We start from the raw sequence: 27,536 nt of genomic DNA on the forward strand, positions 1-27,536 counted from the left end.
ACTCTGGGCAGTCAGAGGCTCAGCAGGGTTGCTGAGGGAGGGAATTAGCCAAAGCTGTTGTGCCTGGTGAGAGAATCACTGCTAAGCCCTGTGTGAGCCTTTTTTCTTGTTCCTTACATGTACTATTTGCACACAGAGTTGATGGAACATTGTACTTTATGGATAATTATACATTCTGTGCTTTCTGCCAGTGGCCTTCTAAGGTGATAGTTGGAGAACCTTTGCATAAAGAAGGCCAAGGAAAGGGCTTTTCTGTTTTAATTTGAAAAGCTTTGAATACCATAGTGCTACATTCAGACCATGGCATTGCCGATTTCTATGTATGGATGTGAAAGTTGGACAGTGAAAAAGGCGGATGAGAGAAAAACCAACTCATTTGAAATGTGGTGTTGGAGGAGAGCTTTGCGCATACCATGGACTGCGAAAAAGACAAATAATTGGCTGTTAGAACAAATTAAACCAGAACTGTCACTAGAAGCTAAAATGATGAAACTGAGGTTATCATACTTTGGACATATCATGAGAAGACATGAGTCACTAGAAAAGACAACAATGCTGAGAAAAACCGAAGGGAGTAGAAAAAGAGGAAGACCAAACAAGAGATGGGTTGATTCCATAAAAGAAGCCACAGACCTGAACTTACAAGATCTGAACAGGGTGGTTCATGACAGATGCTCTTGGAGGTCACTGATTCAAAGGGTCGTCATAAGTCGTAATCGACTTGAAGGCAGCAACAACAAACTAATTCAAAGTGATTGGCAGCATATATCTTTGAACAGGAAGGCTGAACACTCAGAAGTTGTACATTCATGCCTTGTTTCTTATATTCCTTCCCTAGGCAAAATGCTTCAGCTGTGAATTAGATACCTTAATTTAGTTAAAGCAAAAGGAGTTTAGCTTGTTCACAATGAAAAATATTTCTAAACAATCAAGCTAAGTGTGAATGAAGCTTCTGTTAGGATGGGCAGTCATCTTGCAGGTGTCCCAGGTGAACATTTGTAGAGCACAAATATCTTTTCCAATCCTAAGAATACAGAGTCAAAAACCTGTTGTGCAAAGAAAGCATACTTCTCTGCCAACATTGTATCCTCAGGTAGCTGTACAGGAGATCTCTTTTGAATGGTGAATAAGCTCATAGCATCTGCCCAACTGGGGGTATTCCTGGAGTCCTCAGCTGCCTGCTGTGACAATGTCATAAGGTTCTTGGAAGACAAAATTGTTTAGATTCACATGGGCACCACAATTAAAGCAACTCCAGAGGAGGTGTCAAGAGCACCATCTGTTTTGTTGTATCAATTAGTTGTTGCAGCCTGATGATGTGGACAAAGTGGTTGTAGGGGTTCAGCTGACCAAGTTCCAGTGTGACTTATAAAAACTAGCTGAGGGGATTGATGGGGTGGATCAAAGGAGTGATTAATGCCTCCATGCAGGTGGGGGAGGTGCCATCTGCCTTGAAGAATGTAGTGGCATGCATCCTCCTTAAGAAGACCTCCTTAGCCCCAGAACGGTTAAATATTATCCACTCACAAATATCCCCATTATGGGCAAGATGCTCATAAGGGTAGTGGTGACCGAGCTGCTGGCATGATTGAAGGAAGTGGATTATCTGGATGCATATCAATCTTGCTTTAGGATTGGATTTGGAACTGAAACTGGCTTGGTCACCCTGGTTGATGACTTCTGTTGTGGGAGAGATGGGGGAGTATGACTCTGTTTGTTCTCTTCAGCCTCTCCATGGTTTTAGATACTGTTGATCACTGTGTCCTTCTGGACCAGCTTTGTGGGTTGGTTGTAGTAGGCACCAGTTGTGGTAGTTCTGGTCTTACCTATGAGGCAGTAACAATGGGGGAGGCACAATGGGAATTTATTGGTGCTCTTCTGCAGGACACCCATCTTGTCATCCCTTTTTAGCATCTATATGAAGCCATGGGGAGCAGTCGTCAGAGGATATGGAGTTATGTGTCATCAGTACGCTAACGATGCACATCCCTATCCCTCCATTCCATCTGAACCAAGAGAGCAGTTCAGGTTCTTGACCCAGGCTTGGAAGCAGTAATGGGCTGGATAAGAACAATAAATTGTAACTGAATCCAGACAAGATGGAGGTGTTGTGTGGTATGAGTTACGTCTGGGAGGTGGAAAGGCAGCATACCTTGGAAAGGGTCACATTCCTCTAGAGAGGGCATATCTCTATCTTGGAGTGCTTTTTGATCCAGTTTGAGGCCCTCTGTGGCAAGAAATGTCTATCTCCAGTTGCAGCAGAGAAGATTTGGCAACTATCATCCATGCTCTGATAATCTTTCATCTGGATTATTGCAGTGCATTGTATATGGAGCTTTCCTTGAAGACAAGTTTGGAAGTTGTAACTAGTGTGGAATGTGACTGAGTGCTTACAGACATGACTGGGGGACTCATTTAGCACCTATTCTGAGAGAACTGTGCTGGCTGCTTATTTGCTGACAGGATCAGTTTGAGGTTTGTCTTTGGCATATAAAGCCCTAAACAAATTAGGTCCCACTTGCCTGAAACATCAACTTCTCCTATAAATGCCAAACTGGGAGCTGTGCTCATCAGGGGAGGCTCTGTTAGCAATTCTGCTGTCCTTAGAGGTTGGAGATGTCTGGAAAAGCCTTCCAGGTAGTAGCCCCCAGAATCTGGAACTCTCTCCCTTTGAATGTGTACCAGGTGCCTACATGGTACAATTTTGGCCAAGATGAGTCTTTTCACCCAGGCTCTTGGGAATGACTGAAAGTGAGTTTTCCCTTCAGTATCTGATATTGTATGTTTTACTTGGATTGGTATTTTATGCTTCTATTTATTTTAGATATAATTGTATTTTTATTCTTATATCCAGCCTTGGGACTTTTTGTGAAGGGTATATAACAAATATTTATAATAATTAGGAGCATCAAGGAGCAAGGTTCATAGAATCAAAGAATCATAGAATAGTAGTGTTGCAAGGGGCCTATAAGGCCATGGTGTCCAACCCCCTGCTCAATGCAGGAATCCAACTTAAAACATAAGAACATAAGAACATAAGAAGAGCCTGCTGGATCAGGCCAGTGGCCCATCTAGTCCAGCATCCTGTTCTCACAGTGGCCAACCAGGTGCCTGGGGAAAGCCCGCAAGCAGGACCCGAGTGCAAGAACACTCTCCCCTCCTGAAGCTTCCGGCAACTGGTTTTCAGAAGCATGCTGCCTCTGACTAGGGTGGCAGAGCACAGCCATCATGGCTAGTAGCTATTGATAGCCCTGTCCTCCATGAATTTGTCTAATCTTCTTTTAAAGCCATCCAAGTTGGTGGCCATTACTGCATCTTGTGGGAGCAAATTCCATAGTTTAACTATGCGCTGAGTAAAGAAGTACTTCCTTTTGTCTGTCCTGAATCTTCCAACATTCAGCTTCTTTGAATGTCCACGAGTTCTAGTATTATGAGAGAGGGAGAAGAACTTTTCTCTATCCACTTTCTCAATGCCATTCATAATTTTATACACTTCTATCATGTCTCCTCTGACCCGCCTTTTCTCTAAACTAAAAAGCCCCAAATGCTGCAACCTTTCCTCGTAAGGGAGTCGCTCCATCCCCTGGATCATTCTGGTTGCCCTCTTCTGAACCTTTTCCAACTCTATAATATCCTTTTTGAGATGAGGCGACCAGAACTGTACACAGTATTCCAAATGCGGCCGCACCATAGATTTATACAATGGCATTATGATATCGGCTGTTTTATTTTCAATACCTTTCCTAATTATCGCTAGCATGGAATTTGCCTTTTTCACAGCTGCCGCACACTGGGTCGACATTTTCATCATGCTGTCCACTACAACCCCGAGGTCTCTCTCCTGGTCGGTCACCGCCAGTTCAGACCCCATGAGCGTATATGTGAAATTAATATTTTTTTGCTCCAATATGCATAATTTTACACTTGTTTATATTGAATTGCATTTGCCATTTTTCCACCCATTCACTCAGTTTGGAGAGGTCTTTTTGGAGCTCTTCGCAATCCCTTTTTGTTTTAACAACCCTGAACAATTTAGTGTCATCAGGAAACTTGGCCACTTCACTGCTCACTCCTAATTCTAGGTCATTAATGAACAAGTTGAAAAGTACAGGTCCCAATACCGATCCTTGAGGGACTCCACTTTCTACAGCCTTCCATTGGGACAACTGTCCATTTATTCCTACTCTCTGCTTTCTGCTTCTTAACCAATTCCTTATCCACAAGAGGACCTCTCCTCTTATTCCATGACTGCTAAGCTTCCTCAGAAGCCTTTGGTGAGGTACCTTGTCAAACGCTTTTTGAAAGTCTAAGTACACTATGTCCACTGGATCACCTCTATCTATATGCTTGTTGACACTCTCAAAGAATTCTAATAGGTTACTGAGACAGGACTTTCCCTTGCAGAAGCCATGCTGGCTCTGCTTCAGCAAGGCTTGTTCTTCTATGTGCTTAGTTAATCTAGCTTTAATCATACTTTCTACCAGTTTTCCAGGGACAGAAGTTAAGCTAACTGGCCTGTAATTTCCAGGATCCCCTCTGGATCCCTTTTTGAAGATTGGTGTTACATTTGCCACTTTCCTGTCCTCAGGCACGGAGGAGGACCCGAGGGACAAGTTACATATTTTAGTTAGCAGATCAGCAATTTCACCTTTGAGTTCTTTGAGAACTCTCGGGTGGATGCCATCCGGGCCCGGTGATTTGTCAGTTTTTATATTGTCCATTAAGCTTAGAACTTCCTCTCTCGTTACCACTATTTGTCTCAGTTCCTCAGAATCCCTTCCTGCAAATGTTAGTTCAGGTTCAGGGATCTGCCCTATATCTTCCACTGTGAAGACAGATGCAAAGAATTCATTTAGCTTCTCTGCAATCTCCTTATCGTTCTTTAGTACACCTTTGACTCCCTTATCATCCAAGGGTCCAATTGTCTCCCTAGATGGTCTCCTGCTTTGAATGTATTTATAGAATTTTTTGTTGTTGGTTTTTATGTTCTTAGCAATGTGCTCCTCAAAATCTTTTTTAGCATCCCTTATTGTCTTCTTGCATTTCTTTTGCCAGAGTTTATGTTCTTTTTTATTTTCTTCATTCGGACAAGACTTCCATTTTCTGAAGGAAGACTTTTTGCCTCTAAGAGCTTCCTTGACTTTGCTCGTTAACCATGCTGGCATCTTCTTGGCCCTGGCGGTACCTTTTCTGATCTGCGGTATGCACTCCAGTTGAGCTTCTAATATAGTGTTTTTAAACAACTTCCAAGCATTTTTGAGTGATGTGACCCTCTGGACTTTGTTTTTCAGCTTTCTTTTTACCAATCCCCTCATTTTTGTGAAGTTTCCTCTTTTGAAGTCAAATGTGACCGTGTTGGATTTTCTTGGCAATTGGCCAGTTACATGTATGTTTAATTTAATAGCACTGTGGTCACTGCTCCCAATCGGTTCAACAACACTTACATCTCGCACCAGGTCCCGGTCCCCACTGAGGATTAAGTCCAGGGTTGCCATCCCTCTGGTCGGTTCCATGACCAACTGGTCTAGGAAATAGTCATTTAGAATATCTAGAAACTTTGCTTCTTTGTCATGACTGGAACACATATGCAGCCAGTCTATGTCCGGGTAGTTGAAGTCACCCATTACTACCACATTTCCTAGTTTGGATGCTTCCTCAATTTCATATCTCATCTCCAGGTCTCCCTGAGCATTTTGATCAGGGGGACGATAGATCGTTCCCAGTATTAAGTCCCTCCTGGGGCACGGTATCACCACCCACAACGATTCTGTGGATGAGTCTGCCTCTTTTGGGGTTTCGAACTTGCTGGATTCAATGCCTTCTTTCACATATAGAGTGACTCCGCCACCAATACGTCCTTCCCTGTCCTTCCGATATAGTTTATATCCAGGGATAACCGTATCCCACTGGTTTTCTCCATTCCACCAGGTCTCGGTTATGCTCACTATATCAATGCTCTTCTCTAAGACCAAGCACTCCAGTTCTCCCATCTTGGTTCAGAGGCTCCTAGCGTTAGCGTACAGGCACTTGTAAGCAGTGTCTCTCTTCAAGTGTCTTTGGCACTTGTGGTTAGGCCTGTGGTAATTTTGCTCTTCTGAATTTATATGCTGTGCCCCTGCTCTCATAATGCCTACTTCTAGGCCTACCCCTTTTAAAATTTCATCATTTCTTTGGTTTTTATCCCAAGGGGGAGGTTTATTCCGAACCGGACCTTTCTCAGCTCCTGTCAGGTTTCCCCCCTCAGTCAGTTTAAAAGCTGCTCTGCTACCTTTTTAATTTTAAGTGCCAGCAGTCTGGTTCCATTCTGGTTCAAGTGGAGCCCGTCCCTTTTGTACAGGCCCGGCTTGTCCCAAAATGTTCCCCAGTGCCTAACAAATCCGAACCCTTCCACCCGACACCATCGTCTCATCCACGCATTGAGACTGCGAAGCTGTGCCTGTCTGGCTGGTCCTGTGCGTGGAACCGGTAGCATTTCAGAGAAAGCCACCTTGGAGGTCCTGGCTTTCAGCATCCTACCTAGCAACCTAAATTTTGCTTCCAGGACCTCACGGCTGCATTTCCCCATGTCGTTGGTGCCAACGTGCACCACGACCACTGACTCCTTCCCAGCGCTGTCTACCAAACTATCTAAACGACGGGCGATATCCGCAACCTTCGCACCAGGCAGGCAAAACACCTTGCGGTCTACACGCCCATCACACACCCCACTGTCTATGTTCCTAATGATCGAATCACCCACTACAAGGATCTCTCCACCCCCTGGAGATATATCCTCGGCACGAGAGGATAGCTGCTCATCCCCCAAGGAATGGGTCCCTTCTAAGGGATCGTTTCCCTCTTCCTCAGCTGGATGCTCTCCTTCCCTGAGACCATCGTTCTCCATGATAGCAGGAGAGCTATCATCCTTGGAGTGGGACACAGCTATAACGTCCCTGAAGGCCTCCTCCACACACCTCTCTGCCTCTCTCAGCTTTTCCAGGTCCGCCACCTTGGCCTCAAGGAAATGAAGTCGTTCCCGGAGAGCCAGGAGCTCATTGCACCGAGAGCACACCCACGACTTCTGTCCAACAGGCAGATAGTCGTACATGCTGCAGGCGGTGCAAAACACTGGAAAGCCCCCACACCCCTGCTGGCTTCTTACCTGCATAGTTTTGTTTAAGGTTTATTACGTCAATGGGTTGGAAACTGCGGTTTAGTTGAGGTCAGGGAACAGACAGGCAGAGTGGGGGGCCCTGGCCTCCTCGCCCTGCTGCCGAACTCGCTCTGCTGCTTAACTCGCCTTGACGCTTCGTCAGCTGGGGCTCCCTCTAGCTCGTGCAGCAGGCTCCCTTGCTAGGGTGCTCTGACTTTATATGTGTGGCTGGTTCCTCCCAGCTACTGCTGCCAGCCAATGATGTGTTACTTGAGGCTGATGGCTATCAGCTGGGGCTTAACTGTTTAGTATTCTCTCAGGCTTCCTTCCTTTGAAGGCAGGAAGACAGGCTTCCTTCCTGAGCGAGGGGCGGGGCTGTTTAAGCTTTTGGCTGCTTTTAATCTAATCAAGGGGCTGCGCCTTCCAGGCAAGTCTTTTGTGTTTGTTGTTTTCCCACCTAGAACAGCCTGACCTTTCTTTAACCTAGGGACACAGAGCTTGTGGTTGTGTTTCAGGAAGGCTGAAGCTGCCCTTTTTAGCAAGGACTGAGCTGACTCTCTCCCTGTATGTGTCGGTGGAGTTTCCTTTTCCCCCTTCTCTCCGACTGGAATTTAGCCTTGTTTACAGTGTCCCCTGAAGCTTTCCTGCTAGGGTGGTGTTGAAAACTAGCTTTCTATAGGCTTCCTTCTCCTTCTCCTAGGATCTGTCTCCTAAGATATAGGTTCTTTCAGGATTTGGCTCCTAGCTCAGGGTGACCTTGGGCTGCCCTTATTACTTATTGCTCTGAGCTGTTTTACTTCAATTAAATAATGGAATAAATGGGAGCTACTTACCCTCTTTTCGCTCTGCTGCTTAACTCGCCTTGACGCTTCCTCAGCTGGGGCCTTGACGCTTCCTCAGCTGGGGCTCCCTCTAGCTCCCTCTAGCTCGTGGAGCAGGCCGATAGGTGGCTGTCCAGCTGCCTCTTGAATGCCTCTAGTGTTGGAGAGCCCACTGCCTCCCTAGGGAAGTTGGTTCTGTTGTCGTACTGTAGGAAAGTATTTAATTCAGAGATGAACATTTTCTTTTCTGATGCAATTGCCACTGTTGACCATTGCTGCCCATGCCTCCTCTCTGGGGCTGCCAACTCTTGAAAGACAAAATGTTCATACTTATAATAATAAATAATAATAATAATAATAATAATAAATTTAATTTTTGTGTCGCCTATCTGGCCGAAGCCACTCTAGGCGATGTACAAACTAAAATTCAGTAAATTACAATACAATACAGATAAAATACAATAAAATCAGAACGATCATTAATCACAGCAGCATGAAATCAGTTAGGGCGATCAATAGATAATAAAATATCCCAAAAAAGTTAGCCCTCCCCGGAATTCCTGAAGGCCTCTCCAAAAAGCCAAGTTTTTAATGCCCGGCGAAATATATCCAGGGAAGGGGCATGGCGAAGATTGAATGGGAGGGAGTTCCAGAGAGTGGGGGCCGCCACTGAAAATGCCCTCTCTCTAGTCCCTACCAACCTAGCTGTTTTCGTTGGTGGGACTGAGAGAAGGCCCTGTGTGGCTGATCTGGTTGAGCGGCTTAATTTGTGGTACTGGAGGCGCTCCTTCAGATAAACTGGGCCGAGACCGTATAGGGATTTAAAGGTTAATACCAACACCTTGAATTGGGCCCGGAAAACAACTGGCAGCCAATGTAGGTGAAATAGTACTGGCGTGATGTGATCACGGCGGCGGCTGTAAGCAACTGAGCCGCCGCATTCTGCACCAGTTGTAGTTTCCGGACCGTTTTCAAGGGTAACCCCACGTGGAGCGCATTGCAGTAGTCTAATCGAGAGGTGACCAGGGCATGTACCACCAGTGGGAGCTGATGAATAGGGAGGTAGGGTTGCAGCCTCCGTATGAGATGTAATTGGTACCAAGCTGCCCGGCTCACTGCCGAAATCTGAGCCTCCATGGACAGCTTGGAATCAAGAACCACCCCGAGGCTGCGGACCTGATCTTTCAGGGGTAAACTCACCCCCTTAAACTGTAGGCCAACAGCACCCAACCTCCCCCTGTCACCCACAAGTAGCACCTCGGTCTTATCAGGATTGAGCTTCAGTCTGTTCCTTCCCATCCATCCACTCACGGATTCCAGGCACTTGGACAAGGTCTCCACAGCCATCTCTGGTGAAGATTTAAAGGAGAGATAGAGCTGCGTGTCATCTGCATATTGATGACATCACAGCCCAAAACTCCTGATGATAGCTCCCAGCGGCTTTACATAGATGTTAAATAGCATGGGAGAGAGGATAGAACCCTGTGACACTCCGCATGTGAGGGGCCAAGGGTCTGAAACCTCATCTCCCAATGCTACCTGTTGATGCCTGTCAGAGAGAAAGGAACGGAACCACTGCAAAACAGTGCCTCCTATTCCCAATCCTTCCAGGCGATCCAACAAGATACCGTGGTCGACGGTATCAAAAGCCGCTGAGAGATCCAGGAGGACAAGAAAGGTGGATTCTCCCCCGTCTAATGCCCTCCTCATATCATCCACCAGAGCGACCAAGGCTGTTTCAGTACTATGTCCAGTCCTGAAACCCGATTGGTATGGATCCAAATAATTCGTTTCATCCAAGTGTGCTACTTGGTTTGGATCTGGGAGGTGGGGGAGAAGCATAATCAGATATGAATATTTTGCCTGGCAGTGCTAATAATTTTGTCTGCCCTGTGTACCCGTGAACAGAGTCCAGCAATAAAGGTACAGAGCACATAGAAAATGCTGCAGTTTTCTGTACTGTTCAGCTATTCCTTGTGCTTACAAGTACTTTCCCACAAACCGTACATCTAGACATCAACCTGGGTCATCCATTACCTACCAGATGCTTACTGAAATATGCCTAGATATTTATGCTGTGCAATTAGCACAAAGCAAAGCCATCAGCTATACCAGGAGTGGGGAACATTTTTCAGCTGGAGGGCACAATCCCTTCTGGGAGCAACATGTTGGTGGCGGGTGGAGACAGAGGCAAAAGTGGGTGGGTGGCAATGAATGAACAGTAGGCTAGATTTTACATTTACCCTTCATCCAGGCAAGCAAAAGTCCTGATCATAATTCAAGGACACATTTCAGCCAGTCAAAAACACTTAAGGAGGGTGTGAAGCAAGGCCAGGGAAGGATGTTGCCTGGGGAGAGAGAAGGTGTGATTGGGCAGGGGACTTGCCCTAGAGAGAGTCCCAAGGATCAGATAGAGAGACCTGGGGGGGTTCTTTGCTCCCTTGCCTGACGTTCTTCAACCCTATAATGCTAAACCATAGTTTAATGCTACCATGAGAAGTTAGGGAACCACAGGCTTGCATGCTCCTCCTTCTCGTCCGCTGAAGCTGTGAGGAAGTTGTTATAGGGTCCATTTCAGTGGGCTAGCAACCATGACAGTTTATTAGATTAGCATTATTGTCCTAGAGATACGTATTTAGAAGTAAGTCCTGTTGAGTTCACTGGTGCTTACTCTAGGGCAAATAGGTATAGGATTGCAGGCTTAAGTATGGGTATAGAGGAGCCTGCACACTGGACAGTTGTCTTCTCTTCTTCTCCTCCTTTCCAGTGTTGCTCCTTTTTTGTGTTGCATTGTCTTGCCCCAACTGCACCCTTTTGAATTCAAAGTAGGAAGCAAAAACATGATTGATAGGTCAAAGCAAGATTTGATAAATAGTGGGCAGACTACAGAATTTTATTTTCATCAGGAGAACAGGATATGCCTGCATTTAGTAGGCAGTATAAATATTAGTATTTGAGAAATGATCAAATTGATTTTAACATGTTTATATTCAGATTATTGAATATTAACCTAGATATGAGACATTTAGAGAGCAAACCAGAGTCATGGAAGCTGGTGTAGTTAACACCGGCTTAAATTAAGCTGTTGTAAATCCATACCCTGTTCTGGAGCAAGGCTACTGCAGGATGAACCAGCTCAAGCCTGATAGAGGTTATACAAGCCTGTAAAATAAAGTTTGACTTACACCACCCGTTTTGTTGGAGTAAATTCAGCGGGGTTAGCAGGTCATGTGAATGAGCTGAATGGAGTTAGGATGCAGCCAGATCCTAACTCGCTTGTCTTAGCAGAAATTGGGTTTGGATTGTGCCCTTAGTATTTATATATTTTTTAATTACTTTTGTAAACCACTTTGAAATTTCTTTTAAAGCAAGTGGCATTTATAAATAATTTATTACCAAAAAAAATTAAAATGTTTTTTAGAGAAAATTTGGATTTTTAAATACATGTGTGTTTGTGTGTTATATAGATAGTATAAACAGCATCTATTTTTAACCACCTCATGGATGAGTATCATTAGTTATGATAATGAAAAGGGACCTGCAGGTTCAGAGGCAATATACCAATTAATACCAGCTGCTGGGTGGTAGGAAAGTCTGTTGCCTTCATGCGCTGCTGAGGATTTCCCAGGAGTAGGATGCTAGATTTGTGTGTTAGCCACTAGGACTATTCCTGTGTTGCACAGTGGCCTAATATTGGACCATCCTGTGGTTACTTTTGCACTGAATATACATGGTATGTGTGGTAACTGCATACCAAACCTGAATTAATAGCAATTAAATAGTAATGGTTGCCTTAGATTTTGACAGTGTGAATTTTACCACCAGAAGTTTGTCTTAGCATTGCAGAGTATGCAGAGCACATGAAATCGGCCATGGAGCAGATCCTTTTTACATGCCTGTTTCGAGTATATGAAAGTACTGTATGGTACGAATGGGAACCAACTTTTGATACATAAGTGACTTTCCACAGTTAGGTGGCATCTTTACAGGCTGCTTTATTGCTGTACTAATTGTAACACTAACAAATATGAAAGGTATCACAATAATTGATTATGATCCCTACTTAGGAGGTTGATATTTTTCTAGCTATTCCTTTGTACTAAACTTCCTGTAGTTGTTTCTTCTTTTATTAAAGTTCCAGCAATTTATGGGTTCTTTTCTTTTCTTTTTGTGTAGACGCAGGGTATTGGCCATATCTGATGGAATTGAACACATTGGGAATCTTCGCTGGGAGCTGGCACTATGTCTTTTGGCAGCCTGGACTATCTGCTATTTTTGCATTTGGAAAGGAACTAAATCAACCGGCAAGGTAAAAGTAATGGTTCTGTATTACTATGTAAGACTGGTTGTCATATCCAACACAGCAGTTCCATTAGTGCAACAGACTTATGTGCACACAGCAGATCTTCCTCTTCCTCTTCTGTCCTCTCCAAACCTCTGTGTGCTTTCAGAATCACTCTGGAGGGTTGGAAGACTTTCCTGATCAGATTTTGGGGCACACTGGGAGGAAAGGAAATGGAACTCCCATCATGCTAGCAGATATAACCCACTGTATTGAAAAATGTAAATGTACTGCCTTCAAGTTGATTCTGACTTATGGCAATCCTGTGAATAGGGTTTTCATGAGGCTGAGAGGCAGTGACTGGCCCATGGTCACCCAGTGAGCTTCATGGCTATGTGGGGATTCGAACCCTGGTCTCCCAGATCATAGTCCAACACCTTAACCACTGCACCACACTGGCTATAATATTATTTAGGCTACAAACTTACACACCAGGTGTGGGGAACCTTTGGCCCTCTAGATGTTGCTGAACTACAAGTCCCATTATCCCTGGCCATTGGCTATGAGTGGTGCGGCTGATGGGTGTTGTTCAGTAACATCTGAAGGCCAAAGATTACACACACTTGCTATACACACCTACCTTGGCCGTAAGTTATATTGAAGCCCAAGGGACTTACTTTTAAGTAGATGTGTACAACGTTACACTGTTAGTATGAATAAATAAACAATAGCAATGTCCTTAACATCCAGGAAAACTTGTGAAAAGTATTGTTAAAGATAACATAACCAGCATGGCTTCTGCAAGATTAAGTCCTGTCTCACCAACCTATTAGAGTTATTTGAGAGAGTGTCAACAAGCATGTAGATACAGCCGATGCAGCTGACATAGTGTACTTGGATTTTCAAAAAGCTTTCAACAAGGTACCTCATCACAGACTCCACAGGGGGTAGGGTTGCCATATTGCCTGGTTAGCCGGGTTTTACCCGGATTCTATGCATGCCACCCGGCACCCGGCTAGCCCTTTAGGTGGCCCGGATTCTCAGCTTTAATTTTTTTTTAAAAAAGTTTCTAGGTGGTCCGGTTCTCGAGATATACATAAAAATGTCAGCCCCCCCGACTGTTAAATCTTTCTTTAAACAGTACTGTATAGCACTTAGTAGCTTTAACCCCGCCCGTTCAGGATTGCAGCCAATCAGGGATTGTGTTTCAGTTTCATTGACCTTAGGCAGTGTCTAGAAAACAAAATGGTGGTTTCACCCCGTTTATCTGAAAATCTCATAAATTGGGTAAGTATATACATTTCAGTTTTTTTCCTCTTGTGTGCAGGAGTCAGATCTTGGGCAGTGTTTTGAAAACCTTCCCAATACTTGCTTTTTGTAAAAGCAATGCTAATCCCATATGCCCAGAGTAAATCCCATTGAATTCAATGGGACTTACTTTTGAGTAGACACAGTTATGAATGTGCTGAAAATCAATGGGACTTTGGAGTGAATGTAAAAAAGAATTGTGTTTGTGCCCTCCAGTCCTATTTTAAAGCAAGTAGGCAGGGCTTACTTAGGTATTACAGTTTTTATTCTGTAGGAAACTAATACTGATTTTTTAAAAACTAATACTGATTTTTCTGCAATGACCAACTGGTTTGACAATAAACTATTATATGGGCTGTATGTATTTATACATCTGCAGTGTGTGCGTGTGTGTGTATGGAGTCTTTCCAACACCCCTGTGAGGTAGGGTTGGAATCCAAGGCAGCTCACAACAAGAAATAAAGCCATTTAAAATCCAATAACCATAAAAACAAGTATAAACAGTTGCAAAACAGCATAAAGTGGCATGATTCGGAATTTTGGGTTGTGTGAATGAAGTTGCTTATCACTTGAAGTTGCATTTCTGTCCCTGTTTGAGTAAGCCCCACTGAATACGCTGGGACTTGCTTCTGAATAAATAAACCTAGGATTGTACTATAAATATCTTTACAGTTTGTGTAAATAATCAATATATTTGATAGTCATGCTTTTATATAAATATTTCTTCATTTATCATATTTTTGGTTTTTGGTTAGGAATCCTGACTGGTTGTGAGATGCTTAGTTTTCTGCCTTACTCATAGGAATCTTGTTGTGGTTGGTATGGTATTACATTTAGGAAAGTGTTACTGCCTTTTGTGTTGTTTTTTTCCTATTTGCATTTCACTTATCTTTAACCTCACTCCGTTACAGCCATAGAAGCAACAGCAGCATATGCAAGATAATTAACTCCCATTAGTGATAAGAACAAGAATTTATAATTATTATTTCAATTAAAACAAGAGGCTTATCAATACTTTGAAGAGGACCAGATATTTATTTTCTTTCATGGGTCTTTCATGATGCCCGGGGGGGGGGGACAGGAGAGTAGTCGATAAGACAGACATCCTGGCATTGGTAATCAAATTAGCAAGGTATGTGTGGGGTTGTTGCACACTTCCAGGCCCAGTTTCATTTTGAGTATGGAGGTGGAACCTGTGTAGATGTGGTTGATCAAAGGGAGAAGAAATTTTGAGTTAATCAAAGCTCTGCTTTTATAAAACCTAAGAAACATACAGATACTTTGAATGTCTGAGTGCCTGCACCAGTGGAATACTGGAGGAACTTGTAAAGCTTGCTGCAACAGTATTTAGAACTGAGCATGTGGTGTGAAAGACTCCTTTTCCTAACATTTTGGCTTCTTGTTTTTCTCCACCCACCACGTCTTTGAAATATATCATATATGGTTAACCGTACTGCTGCCCTGACTTACTTTGTTTGTTGCTATTTTGTGTTTTTATTATGTTTTTCTCACATCTTTCCCCAGTGTTTGGTGGTAATTCCTAGGCACAAAAACAAAACAACTGGAGAATCCAAATATTAATATGCAAATATTTGCATAATATGCAAATAATATACAAATAATTTGCATAATATGCAAATACTTTACATAATATGCAAATTAACCTGCCCGGATTTGTGGAACTGGAATATGGCAACCCTAACAGGGGGTTGGACTCGATGGCCTTATAGCCCCTTCCAATTCTACAGTTCTGTGATTCTATGATTCTCTACGATTCTGTTAGTAACTTTAGCAGTCATAGAATAAGAGGAGAGGTCCTCTTGTGGATCAAGAGCTGGTTAAGTAGCAGGAAGAAGAGTAGGAATAAATGGACAGTTCTCCCAATGGAGGGCTATAGAAAGTGGAGTCCCCAAAGGATCAGTATTGGGACCTGTGCTTTTTCACTTGCTCATAAATGATTTAGAGTTATTTTTTTTATTTTTATTTTTTTATTTATGTGATTTATTTATCGCCCATCTGGCTGGAGACCCAGCCACTCTGAGCGATGTATAAAGTAAAGGTATATAAACATCACAACATCAAAAAACAAGCAATAAAACTAAAACAACCAGGTAAAAGCTACTACAGTAAGGTTCAATAAGGCTTCTAGCCTGTATAGTCCAAAAGGTGCGTCATTTCCGAAACCGAAAGCGGCACCTCCTCTCACTCTCAGCATCCAGCGTCCAGTGTAGTAAACAGCGAGGGGGTGTCACAAACAGGCCCCACGAAGATGCGACCAACAGGAAAGTTCTCCCCAAGAAGCCAAAGGCAAAGGCGCCGAGAGGCAAACGCATCCGATACAAGGTGGAACGAACAAAGGTTGACACAGCAGGACAGCGGGGGCTGCAGGGGCGTGCCCCAACCCCAGCAGCCATCGGAAAACCGCCGCAGCCAGCAACACCGTCTCCCGAAGATAGGCTGCGGCGCCAGGCCCGCCGAAGGGCCGCAGCCCACCCCCAGCTCCGACCAGGCAAACAAGAAACGGCGGCGGCTCAGCGCAGGTGGAAGTCTCACATCGCATTTCTGATAGCTGGCGTCCAGGTCGGGTCCAAGGGTGACGGCATAAGAAGGGGGGAGGCTGCCCCGTATTTTCCAATGCATTGTAACCTCCAACAAGGGAGAAATTACTGTATAAAAGCCGTTCGTTGTGGAGCTCCCTCGCCCGTAGCTGTTGCTCCTACCGCCATCTCATGCTGGAGTGAGCCGTGAGGTGGCCAAGTTTGCTGATTATACTGAATTGTTCAGGGTTGTTAAAACAAAAAGTGGTTGCGGAGAGCTCCAAAAGGACCTCTCTAAACTGCGTGAATGGGCAGTAAAATGGTAAATGCAATTCATTGTAAAAAAAGTGTAAAGTTATGCATATTGGGAAAAAATCTTAATTTCACATATGCACTAATGGGGCCTGAACTGGCAATGACTGGCCAGGAACAAGATCTTGTGGTCGTAGTGGAAAGCTCAATGAAGATGTTGACCCAGTGTATGGCAGCTGTGTAAAAGGCAAATTACATGCTAGGCATCATTGGGAAAGGAATTGAAAATAAAACTGCTGATATCATAATGCCATTACACAAATCGATGCTGCGGCCACAGATGTTTTTAATGCTTTTTTAAAAAAATGTTTTTAACATTGTTTTGTTTGAATGTATTTTAAGGTCTTTTTATGATGTTTTAAAGTGTTTTTAGCATTTCTGTTTGCTGCCCTGGGCTCCTGCTGGGAGGAAGGGCAGGATATAAATAAAATAATAAATAAATAAAATAAATTTGGAATACTGTGTACAGTTCTGGTCACCTCACCTCAAAAAGGATATTGTAAAGTTGTAAAAGGCTCAGAAAAGGGCAACCAAATTGATCAAGGGTATAGAGCGACTCCCCTATGCGGAAAGGTTGCAGCACTGGGGGCTTTTTGGTTCAGGGCAAAGGCAAGTAAGAGGTGATATAATAGAAGAATATAAAACTATGCATGGCATGGAGAATATGGAATGATCACAATTTTTTTTAAAAAAATGTCTGTTTGAAAGTAGTTTGATATGTACCAATGTGGGGCACTTCTACATTAAAGCTGTGTAGAAAAATGTGGCAATGTGGGGCACTTCTATTTTTGCTATTATTTATTGCACTTATTCATTGCTTACCACATAATATGCCTCAAAGCAATTTAAAATTATAAAAGCATACATAATACAAAATTTAAAATTTATCAAAAAGATAAAAGAACATTATTGATTAAAGTGCTTATCCTGTAATAATATAAAATGACAAATCCTACTCCATCCTACAAAAAGATGAACCCCAATTCAGGCTAGGGCAGCTTTTCCCAACCTTTGGGTCCCTAGATGTTGCTGGACTATAGTTCCCATAATTCCTGACTATTGGCCATGCTGGCTGGGGTTGATGGGAGTTGTAGACCTGCAACATCTGGGGACCTGAAGGTTGGGAAAGGCTGGGCTAGGGTATCACCATATGACCCCAATTAAAAGTCAGGTGCCTGGGTGAACAGGAATATCTTTTTCCTGGTGTCTAAAAGTTAAATAGTGATGGTGCCAAGTAGGTCTCTCTTTGGATAGCATTCCATGAATGAGGAACCACCACTGAAATTGCCTGTTTTCATGTTGCCACCCTCAACACCTCCCTCAGAAGGAGGCACATAAAGAAGGACGTCAGATGATGAATGCAGGGTCCTGGTAGGCTCATGTAGGGAGAGGTAATCCCTAAGATACTGAGGTCCTGAGCTGCATAAAGGTTTATAGGTCAAAACCAGCACTTTGAATTGGCAGCCAATGCAGTCAGCCCAGGATCGGTGTTATATGATCAGACTCCCTTTCAGCAATCAGGTTGCTGAATTCTACACTAGCTTCAGTTTCTGAACTGTTTTCAAAAGCAGCCCCACATATAACTTCTTAATGACTACTGTGTAGAAAAATGAGTTTAAAAAACCAGACCTTACAACCCCTGCTGTTCTTACCAGGTGCCTGCTTCCTAATTTCTCCAAGATTCCTGAACTGGTTTGACTTTTGTTTTAGTGATAGTCTAGGTCTTAAAGGTTTGTACACTGGACTTTATAGATACTAGGTGACTAATGTTTAATTTTTAAGCCTTTAAATTTAATTTACAGTGCAATCCTATGCATGTCTTCTCAGAAGTAAGCCCTATTGATTCAATGAGGCTTATTCCTAGGAAAGTGTGCATGGGATTCCATCACTGATTTGTCTGATACATGCATATACTGCTCTTCTAGATCTTGCTGCTTTTATTGTACTTTGTTTTTTGCTTTTTGTTTTTAACTTGTTTTATTAGGATTTGAAATTATATTAACTGCCCTGGGAATTTGATCGACGAACTGGGTATAAAATCCTTGTTTTTAAATTGCTTCTAAAAAAATGTGTTTTCAAATTTGTAATTTGTTTCTAATGCTTTTAATTGTTGTGAACCGCCCAGAGAGATTTGGGTATGGGGCGGTATACAAATGCAATAAATAAATAAATAAATTGTAATAAATAAGAAAATAATCAGGAGAAAACTATGCCACCCTATTCACTTAGAATCTTTACTGTCACCCTTCCTGAACTTGGTGTCTTCTAGATATTTTAGACTAAAACATCCCATTTGCCTGAGCCGGCACAACTGGAGGGATCAGTTTGGGGGAGAATGGTCTAAGATTATTGTTGCTAAAAAATAAATGTATACTACATACTGGAGTAGTTCACACATCACAGTCAGCCACAAAAAGAGATAAAACCTGGTTTACCATAAAGGAGCAGCATGCTGGTGCAGACTGATAGATTGCTTCTGCTTTATTTTCCTTTGACCTGCCTGAAGCAAGGAGAAGCAAAAGGCTTAGCTTAGTTTTGCATGTGAACCAGTGTACATGGTTTGTTTCTCTCCAAACAAACCATTAGTGGAAGCAAAGGTTTGACATTGCTTGTGGTTTGTTTGGGAGACCCCCCCCCCATGAGTGCTGGTTCACATGTAATGCTAAGTGAAGCCTTGTGTTTTGTTTCTCTGACCTCCAGACATGGTGGAGAGAAGTAAGAGCTTCTGAGCTGCTTGTTTGCAGTAAGCTATAAAATTAACCTAAATCAAGGGTGAGGAAGCTCCTCCACCTGCTGGGCCATTTTGACAGACCACCCACCTGTCAGTCACCTCATGTTGTAATGACATCAGATGATCCACAGTAACATCTTTCCTTCGTAGGCATGGCTTAAGCTGCACCAGCTGAGGAAGATACTTTGCACGTTGAAAGAAAGAATGGGCACTTTTTGAATTTGGTGTCTTTTTCTGTCTCTGTGCAGGGCAACAGGAAAAGGTGTCATTTTCAACAAATGTTAGCTCCTGATGCATCATCTTAACTGCAGCCTGAAGTTTTCTGCACCTGATATCATACTTTATGTCAGATGTGGGAAAGGTGGGTGTGGTTTCCCGCAAAAGACCTGGCAGGCCAACCTCCAAGGCCTGGAGGCTGGAGGCTTCCCATCATGATCTAAGTAATCTAACTGAGAGGGTACTTGGAGGTAATAGATGCTTCCCTTAGAGAAATCATTCCTGATGCCTTAAGAGAGGGAGCTGTGAGGCCCTCTTAAAAAAAATATTCTCTATTAATTTTTGCAACTTTTTGAGAGAAGGGTGTTTGTGTCCTACTCACACAGCACGACACTGTGATTCTATCTTCAGCTGCAGCAGTTCATCAGTGTCAGAAATTCCTGTGTGTCTACATCCCATTCAAACAGAACACTGAATATATGATGGGAAAGGCTTTTTTCTCTCAGAACTGCTATGCTGCCACTGCCACTGAAGCCATGGGGAGTGGGGACAGTAAGGTTTTTTACTTGTAAAAAAAATAATAAAAGTAAGAAGCAGCACACAAAGTTAACTATTCCTATCAGTGTCCAAAATCTGCCACCTCAAGCAAGTCACATGCTGTGATTGGTAAAATATACAGAAAAAAAATAACAGAATCATATAAAATAGACAGAATTAGGTAGGCAGTTATATGAAGACTGGGGGTTGTAGTGGACATAACAGATAACACAAGTGAATGTGGGTCAATCGCATTTATTTATTTTTATTAATACAAATATTTATATACCGCCCTCTCACAAGTGCATAGCAATATAAAAACATTCAACAAGTTAAAAGCAGTACAGAATAATCATTAAAATAACTGGGTACTCAAGAAAATTTTAAACAACTGCATAGGTCTGTCTGTATAACAAAATCTTCAAAACAACTTGTCTTTTCTCTAAACTAAAAACCTTTCCTTACAGGGAAGTCTCGTTATCCTCTTGATCATTTTGGTTGCCCTTTTCTAAACCTTTTCCAACTCTACAATGTCCTTTTTGAAGTGAAGTGACCAGAACTGTATACAGTATTCCAGATGTGGTGATTTGCATAATGGCATTATGATAGTGGCAATTTTATTTTCAATGCCTTTCCTAATGATTCCTAGCATGAAATTTGCCTTTTTCACAGCTGTTGCGCACTGGATCAACATCTTCACTTAGCTGTCCACTATGACCCCAAGGTCACTGCCAGAGTATATGTGAAATTAAGATTTTTTGCCCCAACATGCATAACTTTATACTTGTTTACTTTGAATTACATTTGCCATTTTACTGCCCATTTACTCAGGTTGGAGATGTCTATTTGGATCTCTCCACAATACTTTTACTATCATCAGCAAACTTGGCCACCTCACTTCTCACCCCTAACTCCAGATCTCTTATGAACATGTTTAAAAGCACATGTCCCAATACTGTTCCTTGGGAGGGCTTCACTTTCTACATCCCTCCATCAGGAGAACTATTCATTTCTGTAACAGTATTTGTTGTTTTATTCTTCTTAATTTGTAATCTCTTAAGAACATAAGAACATAAGAAGAGCCTGCTGGATCAGGCCAGTGGCCCATCTAGTCCAGCATCCTGTTCTCACAGTGGCCATTGTGAAGAAACTGATTCCTAACAGAGCTGACAAAAAAGTACAGAGTGGAAAGTGTTTTGGTCCTTTGTTTATCTCCGGTGTGGGGAACCTTTGGCCCTCCAGATGTTGCTGAACTACAGCTCCCATCAGCCCCAGCAAGTATGGCCAATGGCCATCCAAAAGGTTTGCTGGCTGCCTTTGGAAAACTAACTCTTTGGAGAAAGCCCTTTAACTAGAAATGATTGGGTAACCTACATAATACCATTGAAAGGGCCTTAACCTCTGCCTTGTTCATGCTCACAGCAGACATATAGTGTAGGACTATTCCCTACTTTGCTTTATCTTATTTATATTCTGATTTATTATGTTGAAAAATTTCACATCTGTTAATGACTTCAGATTATCTTCATCTCTTTTCAAATGATAATACATTAACTTATTTAAGTACAGAGGCCCTGGGCTCCTACTGGGAGGAAGGATGGAATATAAATCTAATAAATAATAAAAGTACAGTTGGCTGTTTACAGCTATAGTTAGATTACACTGGACTCCTAATTCCATTCCTTGCATTTTCTTCTGTTAGATGCTCTTCTTCCCTGTGGGGAACCTAAGACCTGGTGGCTGAATGCAGCCCTCCAAGCATCTCTCTCTGGCTTTTGAGACACTTTCTAGGCCACAGCCATTTCCAGTTCACACCTTCCTTGATTTTCTTTGCTTGGCTGGAATGTGTCCTTAAACTGTGATAATGGCTCTTGCTTGCTTGAATGGAGATGTGTGTGTGAGGTGTGGATGTATGTAGAAACCTTTTAGGCTGCTTTCACACATGGGGCTGATTACATTAGTTTAACAGATTAAAAAGGTAGCACTTCTGTCCCAATTTCTAAAATCTCTTTCACACTGCAGTACCTGTTGCATTAAGGAACAGCAGTTTTTTCAGCCAATATACCAGCATTTGTGCAACGTTCTTTCACATGGCTACAGTGAATGTCTTGATTTCATCCCTCACCCATGAGTATTGTTCCTCACTGTGTATACACAGGGATATGTATAGAAAATGCTGCTGTTATCTGCACTGATGTTGGAATACCAGTACAATTTTCCTCAGGCAAAACCCCCCCTGTGTGACTAAAGGGCGGGAACACACTGCATGCTGGGATGCCTATCACATGAGCGGCTGCAGCTAGCGAAAAACTCCAGCAATCTTCCGTGTTCCCAACCTTACTTACGGATTAAGCAATAATTGGCAGATTATTTCTGGTATCATTTATCATGGAAATTTGCCCTAAACTTGCACTACATTCCACTAGAATTCCGGAGCTAGCTTGTGCATCGTGTGATAGGTCAAATATAATGCACAAATTACAAGGTAAGAAATCACCAGAATAATGGAATAAAGTGCAGTGTGAAAGCAGCCCAAGTGCATAATGGTAAAATTCACTCCACTCACTTGCACCTCTGGATCAGCTCAGCAGTGCATGTGGCACCCAGAAAGGTGCCCTTGAGGGAATGTGACCTCAAGGCTGAAAAAGTCCATGCCCCGTTTTGGAGGATAAAGTTCTGAAAACTGAACTTGCTCACCTGAATTTTCCTTTCTAGTCTGCCCACATTCTATAATAAATTCTCTGTTTGTGTCCAAATTGGAAAATGTATGCTTTTCTGATAGGCAGATTTAACTGACACAGGTCCTGCTGAAATTAGATCCACGTTCGTATCGTTGCACGCCTCCCCAATCTCTGAGTGGTGAGATTTCCAGGGTCCCTGCACTCATTCAGGGTTTGGTTTCCTTTGGGAAGAAGGTCAGCGGAGACTGCGGTGTCTTTATGAAATATAGTTTATTCATTTACACACATTCCAACCTGAGCTTAGGATGGAGGAGTTCAAGGCATCAGCAGTCCAATAACCAGCTTTTCCATCTGGGTTGCAGGAGGCATCCTAAAACCATGGTGCAGAGGGATAGCCTGTCTGCCTGCCTCCAGTCACCAGCCTTTCTTTAGACACTCTAAAAAACACAAGCCTCTCCTAGGCTCCAGGAAGGGGGGGGAGGTTTCTCCTGAAGAGTTTCAATAACAAAAGGGTCTTCCTGGCCCATTTCACCAGTTGCTGGCAACTGATAGACCCATTATCCTACCTGGCCACTCTATTTTTTTAACAAAAGAGACTCATCTGACCAATAGAGCGAGTTCCTCATTCCAAGGAACAGAATTCCAAATCAGAGGTTGGAAGGGGACCCACAGGGATCATCCATTCCAACCCCAAACTCATAACAATATTTTTTTTTAAATCATAAAAGCTATAGTCCATAATCTACTAGGAAATTTCCCCAACACCAAGTAATACCTTGTGAGCTTTTACTAAGTAAAGACCTTATACATTAGAAAGATTAAAAAGAAGATATATTTAAAAAGGTTCGTGTGAATTCTCAGCAGATAGCTGTGTTGAGAGGGTAAGATGTCCCAAGAAACTGTTTCTGTGAATACATCTACAGTAGTCTGAAACTGCCTCTTGCAGTTGGTTGAACTGTAATGTGTTAGCTCAGAGAATCATGGAAACTAATTTTATTATAGAAGCCTGGTTAGAGACATCACTAAATCATGACAGTATCCATGTGTGCAGCATGACTGTCTATAGCGAAAGGGCCTGTGTGTATGTGTGTGTGTGTTTCAGATTTTCATGGTGTACACACAGATGTCACTGGTCCCATGTTTTGGAACACTCTTCCAGCACAGATTCAGCAGACATCCCCTTTTGACTTTCAGGTGTCTTGCTTTTTTTGTGCCCATAGGCCAATGCAACTGTTTAAGATGTTTTTGAGTAGCCAGTAATTTTAATGATTGTTTTGTATTTTTTTTAAAAAAATATGTTGCTGTATATCACTCTGATTATTTGTGACAGCGCAGTATATATAAATAGTTTCATAAATAAATAAATACTTGGGGAAAGGGCCATATGAAGTATCCAGTGACCAATATTTCCCATTTATAGCAACTTAACATGGTGAAGGGGCTTGAGAGTATCGAAGAAGCTGAGAGCAATGCCTCAGGAGCCTAGACCAAGAGTCTAGACTCCTAGCAAGGTCACCCAAGGCAGAATGGTCAAAGCTGAGACACCAGACTAAGATGCATCCAAGCTCAGAAGAAGGCAATGGTAAACTACCTCTGAATACCTCTTACCATGAAAACCCTATGAACAGAGTATCCAAAATGCAACACGAGATAGTGCTGGAAGATGAGACCTCCAGGTCAGATGGCACCCAGCGAGCTACTGGGAAGGAACAATGGACAAGTATGAGTAGCTTTGTGACTGATGCCACTGGATCAAAGCCTAATGGAAGCCCAAAGGCTGATGCACACAGATGTGAAAGGAGAGTCCAGGGTTGGTACAATAGGAACATGGAATGTGAGAAGCATGAACCACGGAAAGTTAGAAATTGTCAAGCAAGAAATTGAACGCATCAACATTACAATACTTGGCGTGAGTGAATTAATATGGATGGGAATGGGACATTTTCAATCAGGCAACTACAAAACATTTTATTCAGGAAATGAGAAATTAAGAAGAAACAGAGTTGCTTTAATAGTTAGAAGTAATGCAGCAAAAGCAATTAAGAGCTATAATGCAAGGTCTGGGTAAATAATATCAATGAGATATAATGGGAAACCTATTAACATAACCATCATCCAAGTCTACTCTCCAACAGCAAACATAGAAGAAGAGGAACTGGAGAGATTTTACACAGACGTACATGAAGAAATTGAGCACACACCTAAACAAGATGTGCTGATAATCATGGGGGACTGGAATACAAAAGTAGGAGACAGAGAAGAACTAGAAATTGTGGGAAAATGGGGCTTAGGAGATAGAAATGAAGCAGGAGAATCTTAAAAACATAAGAACATAAGAAGAGCCTGCTGGATCAGGCCAGTGGCCCATCTAGTCCAGCATCCTGTTCTCACAGTGGCCAACCAGGTGCCTGGGGGAAGCCCGCAAGCAGGACCCAAGTGCAAGAACACTCTCCCCTCCTGAGGCTTCCGGCAACTGGTTTTCAGAAGCATGCTGCCTCTGACTAGGGTGGCAGAGCACAGCCATCACGGCTAGTAGCCATTGATAGCCCTGTCCTCCATGAATTTGTCTAATCTTCTTTTAAAGCCGTCCAAGCTGGTGGCCATTACTGCATCTTGTGGGAGCAAATTCCATAGTTTAACTATGCGCTGAGTAAAGAAGTACTTCCTTTTGTCTGTCCTGAATCTTCCAACATTCAGCTTCTTTGAATGTCCACGAGTGTGAGAACCTGATGGATCAGGCCCAAGGCCCATCTAGCTCAGGATATTGTTCTCACAATGGCCAACCAGTTGCCTCTGGGAAGCCAGCAAAGAGGACCTGAGGACAACAGCACTCTCCCCGCTGGTGATTCCCAAGAATTGATATTTAGAGCTGCCTAGCATGCTGTAGACAGCTAACATTGTTTGACAAAGCAGTTGCAAGCAATCAGTAAAAATGTCACCAATATGAGTCATCCTATGCAATATGAAACTATTCTCCATGAAAACTTGCTGTACCCCCTTCTATCCATTGATGTTCCATTCCATAATTTTTCAAATTCTCTTCTTTCATGAAAACCTTTGCATACTTGCCTAAGAATGACTGCTTGTTGCAGAGGATTTTGATGAATGTTTGAGTACATACTCTAAGTGGTGGCTAACAAGGGGCCCTTTGGGTCATAATTATCACATCTTGCTAAACCATGTTAATCAAGCTGGGATCGCTACATCTGAATTGACACTAGTTATGTCACCAAAGTTCACAACTACTTGATTTAGCAAATCTGGACAGTTCATCGTGCTCAAACACATTACATCATGGAGCATTTTACCAAAACTATTTTCTGGCTCACAACACAAAACATTTTGCCCACACATAGCAGCATTCAGCAGATAAGGTGCTAAAAGCCAGGTTCTTTGTAGACACATCTTCAAAAAATAGATTTTTTCTTAATCTTTTTGAAAATGTGAAGGTACATGAAATACCAAGCTTGTTGTTGTTGTCATTACAATTATATATGTGTTAGTCATTTTTCCTAGAAAAGTGAAACTCAAAGGTACTTCCAAAAACAAACATTAAAAACAAGGATAAAATTAAAGATAACACCTAAAATACCTCACTATAGAAAAAAGAGTAGATCCAACTCCACTAAAATATAAGCACAAGATTAAAGTCCGAAGGCCTGAGCAATTTAAACTTTGTTGTATAGTATTTTTAACTCTGTTGTTTTCATGCTACCTCTTGCCACTTGGACTTTCCAGATGCTTTGGATTTCTGCCAGTTTTCTTATTGGGAAATTTTACGAGCCAGAATCTTTTGATAAGTTCTGGAGATAGTAGCATCTGGCAATGGTGTATTTATCCCTTGACTGAAATTCTCAAACTAAGAATGCCAATTAGGACCCTGAGAATAAGATGCAGAAAATGGCCATCTATCCTGCTGCTACCACTAGAACTGCAGACTTGCCAGTCACCTCTCACATATTATTATTTTGCTGTTTAGAGGAGAGTAAAGGACAAGAAAGTTACCCTGCAGTGTTGAAGTTGAGCCAATGTAACATCTGCACGTGTTCATAAAGTTAAGAAATAGGGCCTGTGTACCTTTCCCCTTCTAATTCTAAAGTACTCCCATCAGAAGGAGTTAAGCTCTACTTTGCCAGCAGTTAAGACTCAGTCAGTAGTTCCACACAGAAAATTTATTTTTTCAGTAGTAGGCTGTATAAAGAGTCTAATGGATTCAATGAGGCATAAAGAAAAAGTGTAAAGGGACAGCAGAAGAAAATAAAAGGGAAAGATGTGCAAAAAAAAGAAAGGAACTGAGGGCCATTGTAAGGCCTCAGGAAAAGGAACTAGGCAGCAATGATTATATCTCCTGAAGTGTCTTTTGTTTCAGCTTGAAGTAATAGCAGAGAATAGTCCTTCATAGTGAGGCTTTAACATGCAACCCAAGATTGATCTCTGTATTCAGAGGAGGAAAGTAGAACGTTCATGAGATGCATGCAGAGTTTTAGGCTTTCCAGCCTCCTCTGTCTGAAGTTTGAAAACACTGAAAATATTTTTTCTTCTTCCCTTATCACATTTATGAGGATTTTATGACATCTCTCAGCTGCTATCTGTGGAAATCTTTGTGCAGAACTGGAATGTATTTTATATGCAATTGCAATCAGCTCTGAATTGCAATAATAATCAAGAATGGCAATAATAATAATAAAAAACTATTTAATCCCTCTCCCCACATGGTTTTCTTTCTTTAATTGGCACTAGATACTAGATGAAGCTTCAGTCTAATTGTCCTGAAAAGGGCTATTAGACTGAAGCTTCATCCTTACATAAAGCAGAATTTGGTTTGTTTTTGGCTGAAAAAATGCATACATGGGGGAGCTTGAGGGCAGGATGGATAACCTAATGCAGTTACATGCATCCTGATTATCTAAATTTGTTTATTTTATGACATACAAACATACAAAGCAAGGGAATTAAAAACAGCAACAATAACAATCTCT

At 42.3% G+C, this 27,536-nt stretch overlaps 1 protein-coding gene across 1 annotated transcript in view; it reads left to right on the forward strand.

Annotated features, from left to right (window-relative positions):
- SLC6A11 (solute carrier family 6 member 11) overlaps window positions 1-27,536 on the forward strand; it is a 193,469-nt gene that overhangs the window by 35,628 nt on the left and 130,305 nt on the right. Inside the window, exon 6 of the mRNA XM_061621990.1 lies at window positions 12,130-12,262. Coding sequence (XP_061477974.1) covers window positions 12,130-12,262 — 133 coding nt within the window. The remainder of the gene's footprint in view (window positions 1-12,129; window positions 12,263-27,536) is intronic.

Source organism: Rhineura floridana, chromosome 3 (genome assembly GCF_030035675.1).
Source record: "Rhineura floridana isolate rRhiFlo1 chromosome 3, rRhiFlo1.hap2, whole genome shotgun sequence".
NCBI lineage: Eukaryota > Metazoa > Chordata > Lepidosauria > Squamata > Rhineuridae > Rhineura > Rhineura floridana.